The 14,456-nt window shown below is 32.7% G+C and overlaps 2 protein-coding genes across 2 annotated transcripts; one reads left to right on the top strand and one right to left on the bottom strand.

The window, feature by feature from the left end:
- The first annotated feature begins 5,434 nt into the window (after positions 1–5,434).
- Positions 5,435–6,612, top strand: LOC128864993 (uncharacterized). Its single transcript, XM_054104828.1, has 2 exons — positions 5,435–5,698; positions 5,761–6,612. Exons 1-2 carry the CDS (start codon positions 5,483–5,485, stop codon positions 6,403–6,405), a joined length of 861 nt encoding a protein of 286 aa, XP_053960803.1. The 5' UTR covers positions 5,435–5,482; the 3' UTR covers positions 6,406–6,612.
- An 84-nt stretch (positions 6,613–6,696) lies between these two features.
- Positions 6,697–7,323, bottom strand: LOC128864242 (putative nuclease HARBI1). Its single transcript, XM_054103807.1, has 2 exons — positions 7,239–7,323; positions 6,697–7,167 (listed from the first exon to the last, which is right to left on the bottom strand). Exons 1-2 carry the CDS (start codon positions 7,291–7,293, stop codon positions 6,791–6,793), a joined length of 432 nt encoding a protein of 143 aa, XP_053959782.1. The 5' UTR covers positions 7,294–7,323; the 3' UTR covers positions 6,697–6,790.
- Positions 7,324–14,456: the final 7,133 nt, after the last annotated feature.

Here is a 14,456-nt window from a genome sequence, read left to right as displayed (position 1 = left end):
TTGATGTTAGAATTAATATTAAATATTAGGTGATTAATTTTCTTGAAGTTGTTAGTACTACAGTAGACTAAACTAAATTACAGTAGACTAAATTAAATGGGTTTCTAAACACTTTTTTGGGTTTATTTTTAGGTGCCAATGTTTTGTATATTTTTCGACCTGATTGAAGATTTGTTGGAGATTTGAGTTTATGGCACAGATATTGTTGCCTGCGTAATAGATGTCGAGTTCGTCAGCATATAAGATGATATTTTTAAAATTATCTACTATGTCCTGAATAAATATATTAAAAAGTATTGGTGAGTTGACTGTTCCTTGCTGTAAACCGTTTTCCATTATGAAGCTTTGAGAGCTTTCAGCTTTACCATTAGACACGATAAATTCTTTATTGTAGATCATATTGTAAATTAACATCAATAGATGCAGACGAGATTTGCATTTAATTAGTTTAAATGTTAAACCTTTTGTCCATAGTTCATCAAAGACAGTTTCTAAATCAATGTACATATGAGACGAGCCCGTGAATTGCTTGAGTGGTAGAATGTTTGTATTTAAAACAAACCAAAATTTGTTTATATTATTATTTATGAGAGCTTCATATATAGTACCTTGCTGATATTAGGGAGAAGGCTTATGGGGCGTAAGTTATTTATAACACTAAGATCTTTGTTTTTTTTTGGTATAACGATGTTTTTCGCCTTTTTCCAATTTAGGGGAAAATAACTGTTATTCAATATTATTCAACAAGGAGCAATATTTTAACATCATTTTAAATGGTAAATTTTTTAGAACAATATTAGGTATGTTATCCAGGCTAGATGACAGTTTTGCTGGAAGGTTCGTGAAAACATCGATTATTGTGCCCGGTCTGTCTGATTGTCTTCTAGCATATTTGATTTCTTATTTTCGTTAAATGTAGTTTTTCTGTAATGCAAAGTATTAAATTTGTTTTCAATTTCTAAAAACTGATTGAAACCCTTTATTACTATGTTGTGAGTATAATTATCAGGATAATTCTGCTGTGCGGAGTGAACAGATTGCATATATGAACCTATGGAGTTAAGTATGAGGTCTTGTTCTCTTACTATAAGATAGTCCGATGTGGTTTCGATTTTGGTTTCGTCTATGTTAGCCTCTTTAAGTAAAGGGTTCTCCAATAAGAGGTGTTATTTTGATATTCAAAGAAAAATGCTATTTTTAAATATAAATGATCGGATGTTCGTTTCATTATAGAGAGGAAGGTATCCCGGTAATAGTGGAAAATAACATCAGGCAAATGACCACCACGACCACGCTTACAGGACAATATCCTTTTCATGAACTTTTAGATAACCGAATTGCAAAGTGGCTGCCCTATGTCCTCGATAGCCTCACGAATTCCATCTTTGAGGTATTGAATCAACCCTGGACTGTTGGCGTAGACCTTCTCTTTCACGTGGCCCCAAAAAGAAAAAAGTCACAAGTTGTTAAATCACAAGATCTCGGTGGCCAATTGTGATCACCTCTTCGAGAGATAACACGGTCCGGAAACTTTTCCCGTAAAAGATCAATGGTTTCGTTGCTTGTGTGGCACGTAGCGCCGTCTTGTTGAAAATAAACGTTGTCCAGATCAATGCCAATCAATTCCGGCCATAAAAAATCTCTCGATAGCGTAATCCATTCACCAATAACACTTGGAAAACACTTTATATGTTTAGAGTTAATAAGTATTTTAATATTATTCAACTCGAGTGCATTAGCCTGAAGTTTTTTTTTTAATTTTTTAAAACACGTTCAATGAGTCCCCAATAGACCCTCAACTATTGCAATCAGCTTTCTTTTATAGTAGTCATTCGATAATTTATTGATATTTTCTTTTAGTAAAATCTTAGTTAATTTAAGCCTACCTTTAAGCTGTGATAGTATTTCGTCCCGGAGTATTATTTCCCTTCTTGTGTTTTTTTATTACAGAGAGAATATTAATTTTTTCTCTATGCAATTTTGTGATGATAGTATTGTGGTATATTTTATATGCGTCAATTTTTCATTCTCTTCAATAGTACAATATCTAAAATTACATTAGATAGTGCGTTTAAATGAATGTCTATTTCTGTATTTTCTAGATTTCTTTCTTTGGGTACCGGAAACTCATATGACAATTTCTGTATGATTTTGCGTTTGAATTTATCCCAATTTGTTCTCCTATAATCATGGTTTCTGAGAGAATTAACTATAAATATCTGAAAAGGGTTTAGGGTTGAGTCACTTGAGATTTCCATTTGGAACGCTATGATCGCTGTCAGAATCTAGGTCATTTATTCAGTTCGTAGTATTATTTACTTTTTTAAAAGATAGTCTGGAATCCATTGTACATACGTCAAGAAAAGAGTTGGTTCTGGGAAAAGATGGCGTTACTGAAGCGTAAAGCTCACAGCGGCACTTAAATTGGTGTTTTTCAATCCATTTATGAAGAATTTTTCCTTTTTGGTTGCTAGTTGCATTCCCCCAGTTACCATGTTTACTATTTAGGTCTCCCGCGATTAGAAAGAAATTGTCTGGGTTTTCTAGCTTCAAGTTTTGAAATAAAATATTGAAATCCATCTCGAAAGGGTCATTGTTATTATCACTTGGGTAGCAAGCAGCTACGACATATAAAGATTTTTTTCTGCAGTAGACATTTTTATAATACAAGATTCTAAACATGACATTTTTGCGATGCTTGTAACGTTAATGTTGTTTCGACTGAGTACACCTGAACCGCCTCCTTGTCTTTAAGTTAGCTCTGTCCTTTTAGAACATAGTTACTGAACCAAAGTTTGTGTCTATTATTTAGTTTAGTTTCGTTCAACAGATGTCTAGTTTATGCTTTATTAAGAACTTATCAAGATTATATCTTCTAGGCTTTGTGATAAAAGAGTTAACATTAATGAAAATAATATTAAGTGTGTTTTTAGTTGTATTATTCATGTTGAACCTCGAGTAAAGAAAGAAGAGTATTTATGCGAGAAGCTTGATCTTGCTATTGTTTTTAGGGGTTTAACAATTGGTTTCTTAGATTATCCATCGCCTTTTTAAGCTCTAATAATAAGTGGGTGTAGACTTAGCAAAGAGATCCGTATATTTTATATTGGGTTAATAAAGTTTCGTTGATTAATAGGTTTTTTTGTGATGTTATTTTTCTTTTCAATAAGCTTCAATTTAAGGTTATTATAGTTTTCACATCCCTTGTATGAAGCAGAATGCTCTACTTCTTACATAAAACACAATATAGTTTGGTTTGATCGTTATCGCTAGATTTTTCCACTTATCCATTTTGCAATCTTTGCTGTTGTGAGGTTGATCACATTTAACACATTTTGGCTGCGCTTTGAAAAAACCTTTACAATTGCGGCATTGTGCAATAATTTCTTTTTTCAGGGGTTCCCAATTTATGCATCTTCAGAAAATAGTTTTTATTGTTTTGAGTGCCTTTATGCTACTTTCAGGTATTATTTGTACCATGAATGTTCGCAATGCAGGCAAAAGTTTTTTTGTAGAAAACTATGTCACACTCTAATGAATTTTAAATTGTCAGTTTGGTGTTCTTCTAATTCTTTTAGAATTTGCTCGGGATCTATAGTACATTTGCATTTAGCCCTTTTAATAAATATGTTTTATTTTTCAAGGACTTTGGGGAATATGTGAAAAATTGAACTTTACATTTTGTAAGGAAATCTTTAACCAGTAAAAAAGGTTTTTAAATCTTTAAGTACAGAGTTGGTTTTTGTTCTTTGGTTTTAAAGTTTTTAATTTTTATGCCTTTAGTTAACACCTCAATTAGTTTGTCTGACTCAATATCGTAAATTATAATAGGTGGCACTTTGTTTTTAGACTTGTTGTGACTTTTGGAGTTGTTCAATGGCTTGTTTGTTTCTCTGCACTTGTCATTTACACTTCTATTTTAGATCAGTGGGGCTTTGTTGTTGGAGCTTTTTTGCTAGTCAGTTAATTTACTTTGCTTTTGTGTCACATATTTTTTGAAATTTATTACACATTCGTCGCTATCGAGATCGATAGCCACGTAATACTTATTGTTATTGATTTGTTTGGCAGCTGATGGTCCTTACATACTGTTGCTTTTTCTTTTATTTCTATTTTGCACTTTTACAGAAAACATGTGGTGAGTGACCATTAAGTTACTTGAGTTTTAAGCATAATGCTCATTCATATTATTAGTAACTTTTGACCAATTACTGTTTTTTTTTTCTTATAAACTGTGTTTTAAATGTTTATGTAATAATTTTTTTAATTGATTCTGTGGCGTCTTAAATGAACACAAATATAATATCCTGTCGTGAACCGTAGAACATCTTTCACTCGTCACAGTCGAGAGAGAACTCTCTGGGTACTTAGCGTTCACATTCAAATTTTGAGTTTTGGGTTACATATCTATCAAAAACAAAATAGTGAAAGGTCTAACATTATTTCTTACTTCTGTGCCATTTTACGTATTCCTTGCACATTGATTGTATAACAGCCAGTTAAACGCCGTCTTATTATCACGGTAAGCTTTGCTCCTGGATATCCACTACAATATTACAATGCTCAACGTTCCACTACATCCCACAGACGCCGGTATTCACTAACACCATAGCGGAAGTCAGCAGCATCGCGTACAAATTTTGGGCACTTCTTTGTATAGCGTAATAGCTTTTATATTGCCTGTTTGACGTCTGCTTGGTAGCTAGAAGAAATAACAGTACAGAAGAAGAGTACTATACACACAAATATTTTCGGATGCATTTCCGATTAACATTTTGCGCAATTATTATTTGTGGGATACGGTACACTAGACAGGGCTGGTTTACTGGGGCGTTAGCCCTTGGTCGGGATAAACCCGAGTCATTCCGGTAACGTAGGATTTGTCTTTATTGGAAGTTATATCACACTACTATTATTATCTATATATATAAAAATGAAATGATGTTCGTTTTACCCAATTTTTTGGGCCGAAACGAGCCCAATTTTATTCGTTCTTTTTTTCATATTACAGGGATCCACTAGCGGAAGGTTTTTAGCAAAAAAAAATTTTTTTTAAATATTTTCTTCATATAAAAAAAGAAAAAATCAAAAAAATGTACAAAACAAAACTTGCTCGATTCTTAGATTATAGTAAGTTTCGAATCGACATTCATTTTATGTGTACAACTTTTTTTGAATTTTTCGTTATTGTGAAACGATTTGTGTCGTGTTGTAATTAAAGAGTCGAATACAGGGGCCGAATCGTAACAGTCGTGAACGAGCAAGTCGTCACGTAAAAGAACGCAAATCGGATTATAACTATCGTGAACGTGTTATCGCTATCGTAATTCGGTATGATGACAAACGTCATCGAGTAATCGAACAACTCGTTCGTTCGAATTGTCATTCGATCGGTTATTTATAAACGTCATTGCGCAGAATTTCAAAGTATTAACGAAAAATATAAGAATAACTAAAATATATGTAAATTGTGTAACTTTAAATGAAGTTTTATAATTTCAGGACAAACTGTAATAAATTAAACAACAAGCAGAAGGATATAATGGCACATTTCATGAGTGAGCACACACATTTGCCCAAAAATTCCTTGCCGAATTGTGCACAAGGAAGGTCGACTGCCAACCGACTTTGGGAAGAGCTCAGCAAGCAGTTAAATGCGCCAGGACCGCCAATAAAAAATGCGAAGTTATGGAAAAAAGTTAGTAATATACATATATTATAATCATGTTATTAAAATGAAACTTATTAGTTTCTTTCTAGGTATACGCAGATCAGAAGTACAATGCGAAAAGAAAGTTGTCCTTCAACAAAATTTCAAAAAGGCAAACAGGCGGAGGACCTTACCAGCAGAGGGCTTTAACTCCAGCTGAGGAGGTAATAGTTGAAGCTGCTGGTCTTGAAGCATCTGTTTCAGGAAACAGCATGGTGCAAACATATGGTAGTTCACAACCTGCACCAGTCGCAGTTGCTTCAAGACCAGCATCAAGTGCTTCGGCCTCAAGCAGGAGCAGTGGACGTAATTCGAACCATTCAACTAGTAGTGTTCCAAGTCGTTCCTCCTCCAACAGCCCTGCTTCCTGTACGCCTTCTCGTCCAGTCGCTCCAACTCCACGAAGAAGAACAATAAATAAAGCTTCGCTGCTGGAAGAAAACATAAAACTGACAGCAGATCACCATAAAGCTATGGGGCAAAAAATCGATAGGCTGCTTCAAATTAAGGAGAGGCAACTAGAGATTGACGAGAGGCAGCTTGAAATAAGTGAACGACAGCTAGCTGTCTCTAGGAGGATTTTGGCGATTAAGGAGGAGAAGCACCGAGCTATAATAGCTGTAAAAGAACTTAATTTGAAAATAAAGAGTATTGAATTAAACCAATTGAAGGTCAATGAAAAAGAAAAAAAATAGTGCCCCTCCTTCTGAATTAAAATCCTCTTTGTAAATATGTATATATTCCAAACTTTTATTCAAGTTTTATGTAAATATGTATATATGTAATTGAAGTTTTGTTTAAGTTTTTGTAAATATGTATATATTCTAGGTTGTACTTAAGTTTTATGTATATATATATTTGAAGTTTTATTTAAGTTTTTGTAAGTATGTATATATTTAAGTTTTATTTAAGGTTTTTGTTAATATGTATATATGCATTTGAATATTTATTTCAGTTCTTTTTAAATAACTATACCTGAAGTTTTGTTCTAGTTTAAATTAACTAAATTTTACGTTTTTAAATGGAGTAAAAAAAAGCATTAAATGCATAGCATAATAGTACAATATGAAAACAAGATGGTTATGTCGAGTTCATCAACGAGATTTTAATTTGATCTCTGATTGTTTGGCCGATTCTAGTATACTGGCCTTCTCCAGACACTATGTCAGATGTGGTTTGACTCTCTGAATTTGTTGCTGTAAAGCTCACATTAAATTGTATACAAATGTTGTGAAGCGCTGCACACACATTCGCAAACCTAGCCATTTTTATAGGATCATATCTTCCTTTTTTGTTGTATTCTAGGATTCTCCACCGACCTTTCAGTACACCATTAGTTCGTTCAATGATGCACCGTGCCTTGGAATGAATTTCATTGAACCTTGCTTCACCTGATCCGTCCGATGGATTTCTGTACGGTGTTATGCACCACGGCTCAAGTGGATATCCAGAGTCCCCTATTGAAAACAAACAACACGTAATTTAGCACAATCTAAATCAATTGTAATTATATATGTATAACACATACCTAGCAGCCAGGCATTGTCACTCCTATTGTGCAAAAAACGATGTTCCATAACCATTCGTTCGTTTGAATGCTTCCATATGAATGAGTCGTGTGCTGCACCCCCATATTGGCAGTTTATTGCGAGAATTTTCGTAGTGTGGTCGCAAATCTAACAGAAACAACCTTAAAGTAACATTCCATCTCTTTATTAAAAAACTCACCAACATCGCATTTATGCTATGAAAACCCTTCCTGTTGAAATACATGTGCTCGTTGACCGTGGGCTTTTGTAGTCCAATGTGGGTGCCATCAATGCATCCAACCACTATTATTAAAAAACGAACATTAAATAAATTTTTCACAGCTAAAACATGGATTGAATTTACCTCCTGGAATTTGATAGTTCTCAACAAACCAATCTTTGCACCTTCTCGAATCATCTGGCTCAAATTTAATATGTTTAGGACACAATTTGGCTTCAATTTCTTCCAAAACATTGCCCGTTAATTTCGAGACAGTGCTCTGGCACATTCCTATCAAATAGTCATTGCCTATTGCATGCTGATAGCCACCACTTGCGAGTAGGCTGAGACACGCAGCCAGTTGGAGCACCGCCGGAACAGCTTTTGTGTCTTGGCAATTTATATTTATGTTATTTAAAACATAATTAAATGCTTCTTTGCTTAAGCGAAACCTTTTGATAAACCTGAGGAACTGATAAAGCGAAGGATATTTTATTACCTATTTTTCGTCATATATAAAGTACTTACGCATTGTTTGATAATGCTAGCGGATTGCTTTTGTCTCGAAGTTCTTTTCGCACAACTCTTTCATTATTTTCTTCATCGCTGGAACTTAAATAAAAGAAAATACTCGGATCCATTTAAACTTTTTATATTTTCGTTACTTTCTGCGGTTTATTTTGACACTTCAAATTCTATTGTGACTTAAAAAAACGAAGAAGATGAGAAAAATAATCGATAAACAAAATTACAATTACGATACGTCTTCTTTCGACTGTTATGATCCCAACTCGTTCATTCGATTATCGACTCACGTAATTTGTGTTCGAACGATTGTCGTTTCGTTAACGACTGTCACGATTCGACCCCAGAAATTTCAAATGATTCGAATGAAAATAATGTTTCAATTCAATTGAGCAATGCTCTCCTTGACCAATTCTATATGGAAATGAATGCGTTTGCAAACGATGTTTTCGGCTATGAACAAATGTTGGAATCGAATGAAAAAGGAAAGAAACGCGAAATCATAAAAGAAATTCTTGGAAAATTTAAAATGAATGGTGCTTCATTGGAAAAATTCAAAGGTAATAAGAACATACACAAGATAAAGTTAGAATTTGAATTTTTAGATTTATTTTGTTTATTTCTCATTTTTTCAGAAGTATACACACAACAACTCATTCCAACTCTGATTTTGAAATCCTGTTGGAATTGGTGATCGATAATTTTGTCACTATAATGGTGAATGGAAATTTGCGTGTATCAGACCCTGCATATTATTTACCATATCAACTTTTTATGGAACATATGGACCAAATGAACACAAAAAAATAATTTAGTTTTGTTTTGATTTTTTGCAACATTTTGGTTTTCAGTTAATACAAAAATTTTAAACAAATAAAATAAAATAAAACTTTTTCAAGGGTATGAAATTTTTTCAAAACAAAATTTTCTGAAAACCAAACAAAATTAAAAAAAAAAGATGGTGTTTTCAAAGCATTTCATATTCCACTATTAATAGAGAATACATTTTTTCGAGGGGGTGTTTTTCAAAGCGGAAAAAAATCTTTTTTAACAAATCAATTTAAACTTTTACAAAAGTATGACATTTTTTCAAGAACAAAATTTTCTCAAAAACGTTAAATTAAAAAAAAATAGTTTTTTCAAAATATTTAATTTTCAGCAATTAACTGAAGAGCGAAGTGTTTTTCAAAACTTACAAAAAACACTTTTTAACCAAAAAAATAAAGTTCGAATGAAATTGTATCAAAGAATTTGCTTTGTTTCGTATTAATTTTATTCTCTTTCAGCAAATCATTGAATTTTTCGCCTAGCGAAGCGGGCGAGGGTACGCTGCTAAAAAATAAAATAAAATACATAAAAAATAAAGTCAAATTTAAAAAACAAATGAAATTAAATGGAACAAAAAATAAATTAAATAAAAAAATGTATTTAAAGAAAAAAATGAAAAGTCTAACTAAAAACATGCAACAAAACAATTAAGATTATATTTATTCAAATAAAATTAAAAATAAAAATAAAATACAAATAAATAATTCATCAAATAAAATCAAATTGTACAAAATTAAAAATAAAAATAAAAAATAAAGGCTAAAGGCTAAATTTAAAAACAAATAAAATTAAATAAAAAATGCTTATAGATTATAAATAAATTGAACCATATTAAATTTTATAAAAAGTAAAATTGAAACATAAATTAAATGAAAATAAAATAAAATACATAAGAAAACAAAAAAATAAAATAGATAAAAAATGCATGAAATGAAATTGAATTGACTAAATTAAATAAAAGTAATATAAATTTAAAATTAAACATAATTTAAAATACAAATGAAAATTTTAAATATAAAAAGACATAACGCAATATAAATTAAAATTGATAAAAAATGTTTTAAAAATAAATAATAGTTTACATTTCCATAAAAATTTCCATAAAATTAAATAAAAAATAATATACAAGTAAAAATTACATAAAATTAAATTAAATTGAACAAAATTAAACTAAATTGAATAAAAATTAAAATAAAACACATAAAGTAAACTAAAGTAAAAATCTAAAATGTGAAACTAAATATAAAATACAAATAAAATTAAATTAAATTTAAAATTAAATAGAACAGAATTTAATTAAAATAAATTAAAACACAAATAAAAATTTAAATATAAAAAATATAACAAAAAATTAATTAAAAAATAAACTAAAGTATATAAGGAATAAAATTAAACTTAAAAACAAATAAAATTAATATTTCTAAAAAATAAAATTAAATAAAAAATAATATACCATTAAAAAATTTATAATTAAATTAATTTGAACAAAATTAAATTAAACAGAATTAAATAAAAATTGAAATAAAACACATACATTAAATTTAAGTACAAGTACAAAATATGAAGTTACTCTTATGTATATACATATAAATATTATATGTATATATATAGGTATATATATAATTGGCGAGTACACCCTTTTCGGGTGTTTTGGAAGGGGAGGCTTTTATTTAAACAAAAAAACAATACTTATATCAATAAGTTAATCAATTATATTTTCGCCGTTACTGTTTGCAACCTCTTCCCACATATCGACCAATTTGTTGATGACGTTCCGCCAAAAATCGCCTGGTCTGGTGTCGAAGAAGTTGTTTAAAGACCTCTTTGTTATCGAAGGTGACGCCTTTCATATGGCTTGACAGAGAGAGAAAAAGATGGTAGTCCGTCGATGCAAGGTACCTCCCATTCGAGCTTTTGGAGTACAGCTTTGACGATTTGTGCAACATGGGGCCTGGCATTGTCGTGAAGGAGTGTGGTTTGACTATGTAGATTAGGTCTCTTCAGTCGAATAGCTTTTCATGTGGTGTAGCTGGGTAATGTAGAGTTCCTTGTAGACAGTGGCATTCTTTTCAAGCATTTCCCAGTGCACCATGACTGGGAGGGCAGTCCCACCACCATGATCTTCTTTGTCTCCTGGCCACCCACTCCTTTCTTTGCTTCAATTTTATGTATAGACACCATTTCTCATCTGCTGCGATGATTTGGTACAAAGAGCTCTGTATATGATCGCGTGATGCTTGATGGCAGACGACTTTCATTGTTGTTTTCGTTTACCTTCTCCATATACGCCGCAAATGTCTCGGGCTGCTTCGACAGCCTTTTGACCTCAATAAAAAGCAAAGAAGGTGTCGAAAATTTTGATTTTTACCTCCTGGATATTCCATTTCTAAGCCTCAAAACTAATCAAAAATATAACTCAAAAATACAATTAACATAGTTTTGTAGAACAGAAAGAGTTCTATCAAATGAATACCTACCCTTTGCCAAACAGCAATCAAATCATCTATACTATAAAGGTGAATATCTATACGTCGGCCGCGCATCACTACGAAACTACAACACTAAATGACGTAAAATATTTATACATTCATATTTTCACCCAATGAAGGTTATAGGCATGTTTTTATGATGGAACTCCCTTCCCACAGTCCCCAGGCCGCACCACCACTCTCATTCGTCACTAATAATCGAATATTTACTTAAATTTAATCTAAAAAATGTTAGTTTTTCCTATAGTACAATCTAGACTTCATAATCCGCAAAAGCTGTTCAATTATGACCCAAATGCATAGTTCAAAAACGGTTTGAGATAGAAAATTAATAAAAATAAATTTGCTTGATATTTTTCTGATTGGTTGTTTTGATTTTATTCAACGAGGCATAGCAACGGATGCTGGATATTGTAATATTATGGTTATTAATAAAAAATTATTTTCTATGAAATTATTGTTTGTAATTCTTTTATATACATATCCTAAATCCCTCAAAACTACTCCTACGCGAGCGGGGCCGCGGGTTAAAGCTAGTATCATACTAAATAAAACCAAATAAATCGCATTTACAGTCTTTTGAAATTTTATTTACTATATTGAGATATGAATAACTAATTGGAAAAGGAAGGAAGTACTTCTACTGAGCTTCACAGAGTGGTCAACGAAATGTTAATATGTATGTATACATACACGTGCAAAAAGTATTTCCGCCACTTCATTCAGCAAATCGAACGTGAGGGCAACACTTAATAAATTTAAAATCACTTTTCACATCTGCAATACATATTCTTCAAATTTGTAGATAAACTCATTTTCGTATGCTCCACCCTTGTGAATGCACAATTCAATACAGAGCACACGCGCTTCCGTCTAACTTTACGTAACAGATTTGGTGCAAATGAATACACTTTGTCACACAAAGGAATAGCGGCAGAATCAGATATTAAAACGTTTACGAAACCACAAATCAGACAACATTTTATCCCATTAAGGACGCATTTAAATCACTTCACCGCAAAATGCTCATTCACGGCTGGGTACGAAAAGGAGCAGTACCACTCAGCAGTTAGGAAGTTCAGAAGCCCCATGCTGTTACCACCACCAATGTCGCCCTTGCCAAATATCACCAGTAATTGAAGGCCAATATACGAGTGTAAGGACGGGGAGCAACACCTGCTCATTGCTTCAAAATAAATGCTTTAGTCACCCTCGTGACCGTCCATCGTTTTGTTCTTTTCATTTTTTACTGATTTCAATGAAGTTAAATTTACAGAGGAGCGTATAACCGATAGAGTTTTTAAATCAGGTTGGTGTTGTTCGTGCTGTTGAAGTTATTTTGCCTCTTATTGTTCCTATATACATATGTATGTATATTCAAGTATACATACTCGTACACACGTATGAATGCTCATATAGTGAAATGACCATATATGGTATATGCATATGTACATACGTAACGGAACATGTATAAAAAAGCAGGAGCGACTATGAGGGGATATTTGTGGTTCAAACAACGTCTAGAGGACTGATTGTTTTTTGTGATAATATGTCTATTGCGCACCAATATTACGATGCAAAGCTTCGATATACAATGGTGGTTTCAAGAATTCCTTGGAAGTAATTAGATAATTTGTGTGCTACATGCACTTTATTGTCTACCGAAAACCGTACTCCATTTTTGAACGGCATGCATTTTCAACAATACCGTCGAGTTTATTTCCTTGGGTTCATCATTCGTACCACATTCGACTAATTTTGCTGCTTTTTTAGCAGATATATATGGTGTGTAACGTTTAAAGCTGTTTTGAAAATTAGCGCTATTTGGCAGATGGGCGTGGTTGTTGACGGATCGACTTCTCTCATCATTCTGAGTATTTTGGTATACAGTAGGTTCTGTTTTTATGCGGTAGATACGTTCCGCAAGAAACAGCATAAAAAAAACAGCATAAAAAAAGCTACCAGTTCTATAGTAAAACTATAGATACGTTTCAAATGCTAAAACCGCATAAATCTGAAATAATGTAATAAAATCGCATAAAAAAGGGCACTAGTCCCATATTATAACTATAGATACGTTCCATAGACCGCATGAATCTGAAATAATTAAATAAAATCGCATAAACAAAATATTGTATCTTTGAAAATTATATCTTTATATATCTTCCATACTTGTAGGGTTAGCATTTCTGATGTAATCTGTGATGAGTTTTTGCTTAGCTGGTTTAGAATCTTGTTTATATGTACAATTCCCGATAGGTCGACATGCATTTTGTAATTTAAAAAAAAAAAAACGCACTATTTCAAAACCGCATAAAAAAAAGCCGCATAAAAACAGAACCTACTGTATAGTAAATAAAAATACATATGTCTATATTTATCTCGATTCCTTTATGCTGTTACATACAACCGTTAAGTGAACAAAATTATAATACCCTGGGCACAAGTGTGCTTGTGTGGACTTGGACAGGTGGGTTCTGTGGCCCGTGGGTTCCGCAATGTTGGCCGACTTGATGAAGAGCATGTTTGAGAATAATGAAGTGCCCACATATTGGGAAGAAGTGATGGACTTAAGATTAGTTCCCCTCCAGTCAGCTCATTCGCGCTGCTGTTTGCATGAATATCTCCGTTTCCAAGAACCCTTAGAGTTTGTGCTTAAGTTCAGCGTGCTGCAGCTGAGCGGATGCCACTCACGACACTATTATTTAGTCTTTAGCTGTCAGTTAGGAGCGCCCCTCACTGCGTATTTATAAATAGTCACTGATATGGGCATTTAAAAATGTCTCCAAGATTTTGAGGAGAAAGGAGGTGAGGCTTATTGGTCTAAAATCATTTGCTTCACATACGAGGCCCTGGCTCTTTTGGTGAAGAAAAGTATTCTTGCCATGGGCCATCTTTTCAGTATGTGGCAAAGGTTGAATCTTGATGTTTTTGAGAGGGGGGATTAGATGTTCACAGACCGTTTGAAATTCAGCGAGAAAGTTACCATCTAGTCCTCAAGATTTGCATTTTAGGAAGAATGTAATTGATCATTCAACCTTTCATTCCTTATGATGTTCCCGAGACATTTCGGGTCCTTAAGTTAAGAGTGTTTGAGCCACCCGGGGAAATGGGCGCTCATTAGGACGTCTAGTATTTCGCAGCATGAAGAGCTT

The sequence above is a fragment of the Anastrepha ludens genome, chromosome 5 (assembly GCF_028408465.1).
Source record: "Anastrepha ludens isolate Willacy chromosome 5, idAnaLude1.1, whole genome shotgun sequence".
NCBI classification, from domain to species: domain Eukaryota; kingdom Metazoa; phylum Arthropoda; class Insecta; order Diptera; family Tephritidae; genus Anastrepha; species Anastrepha ludens.
This window is presented reverse-complemented; position numbering and strand designations above follow the sequence as displayed.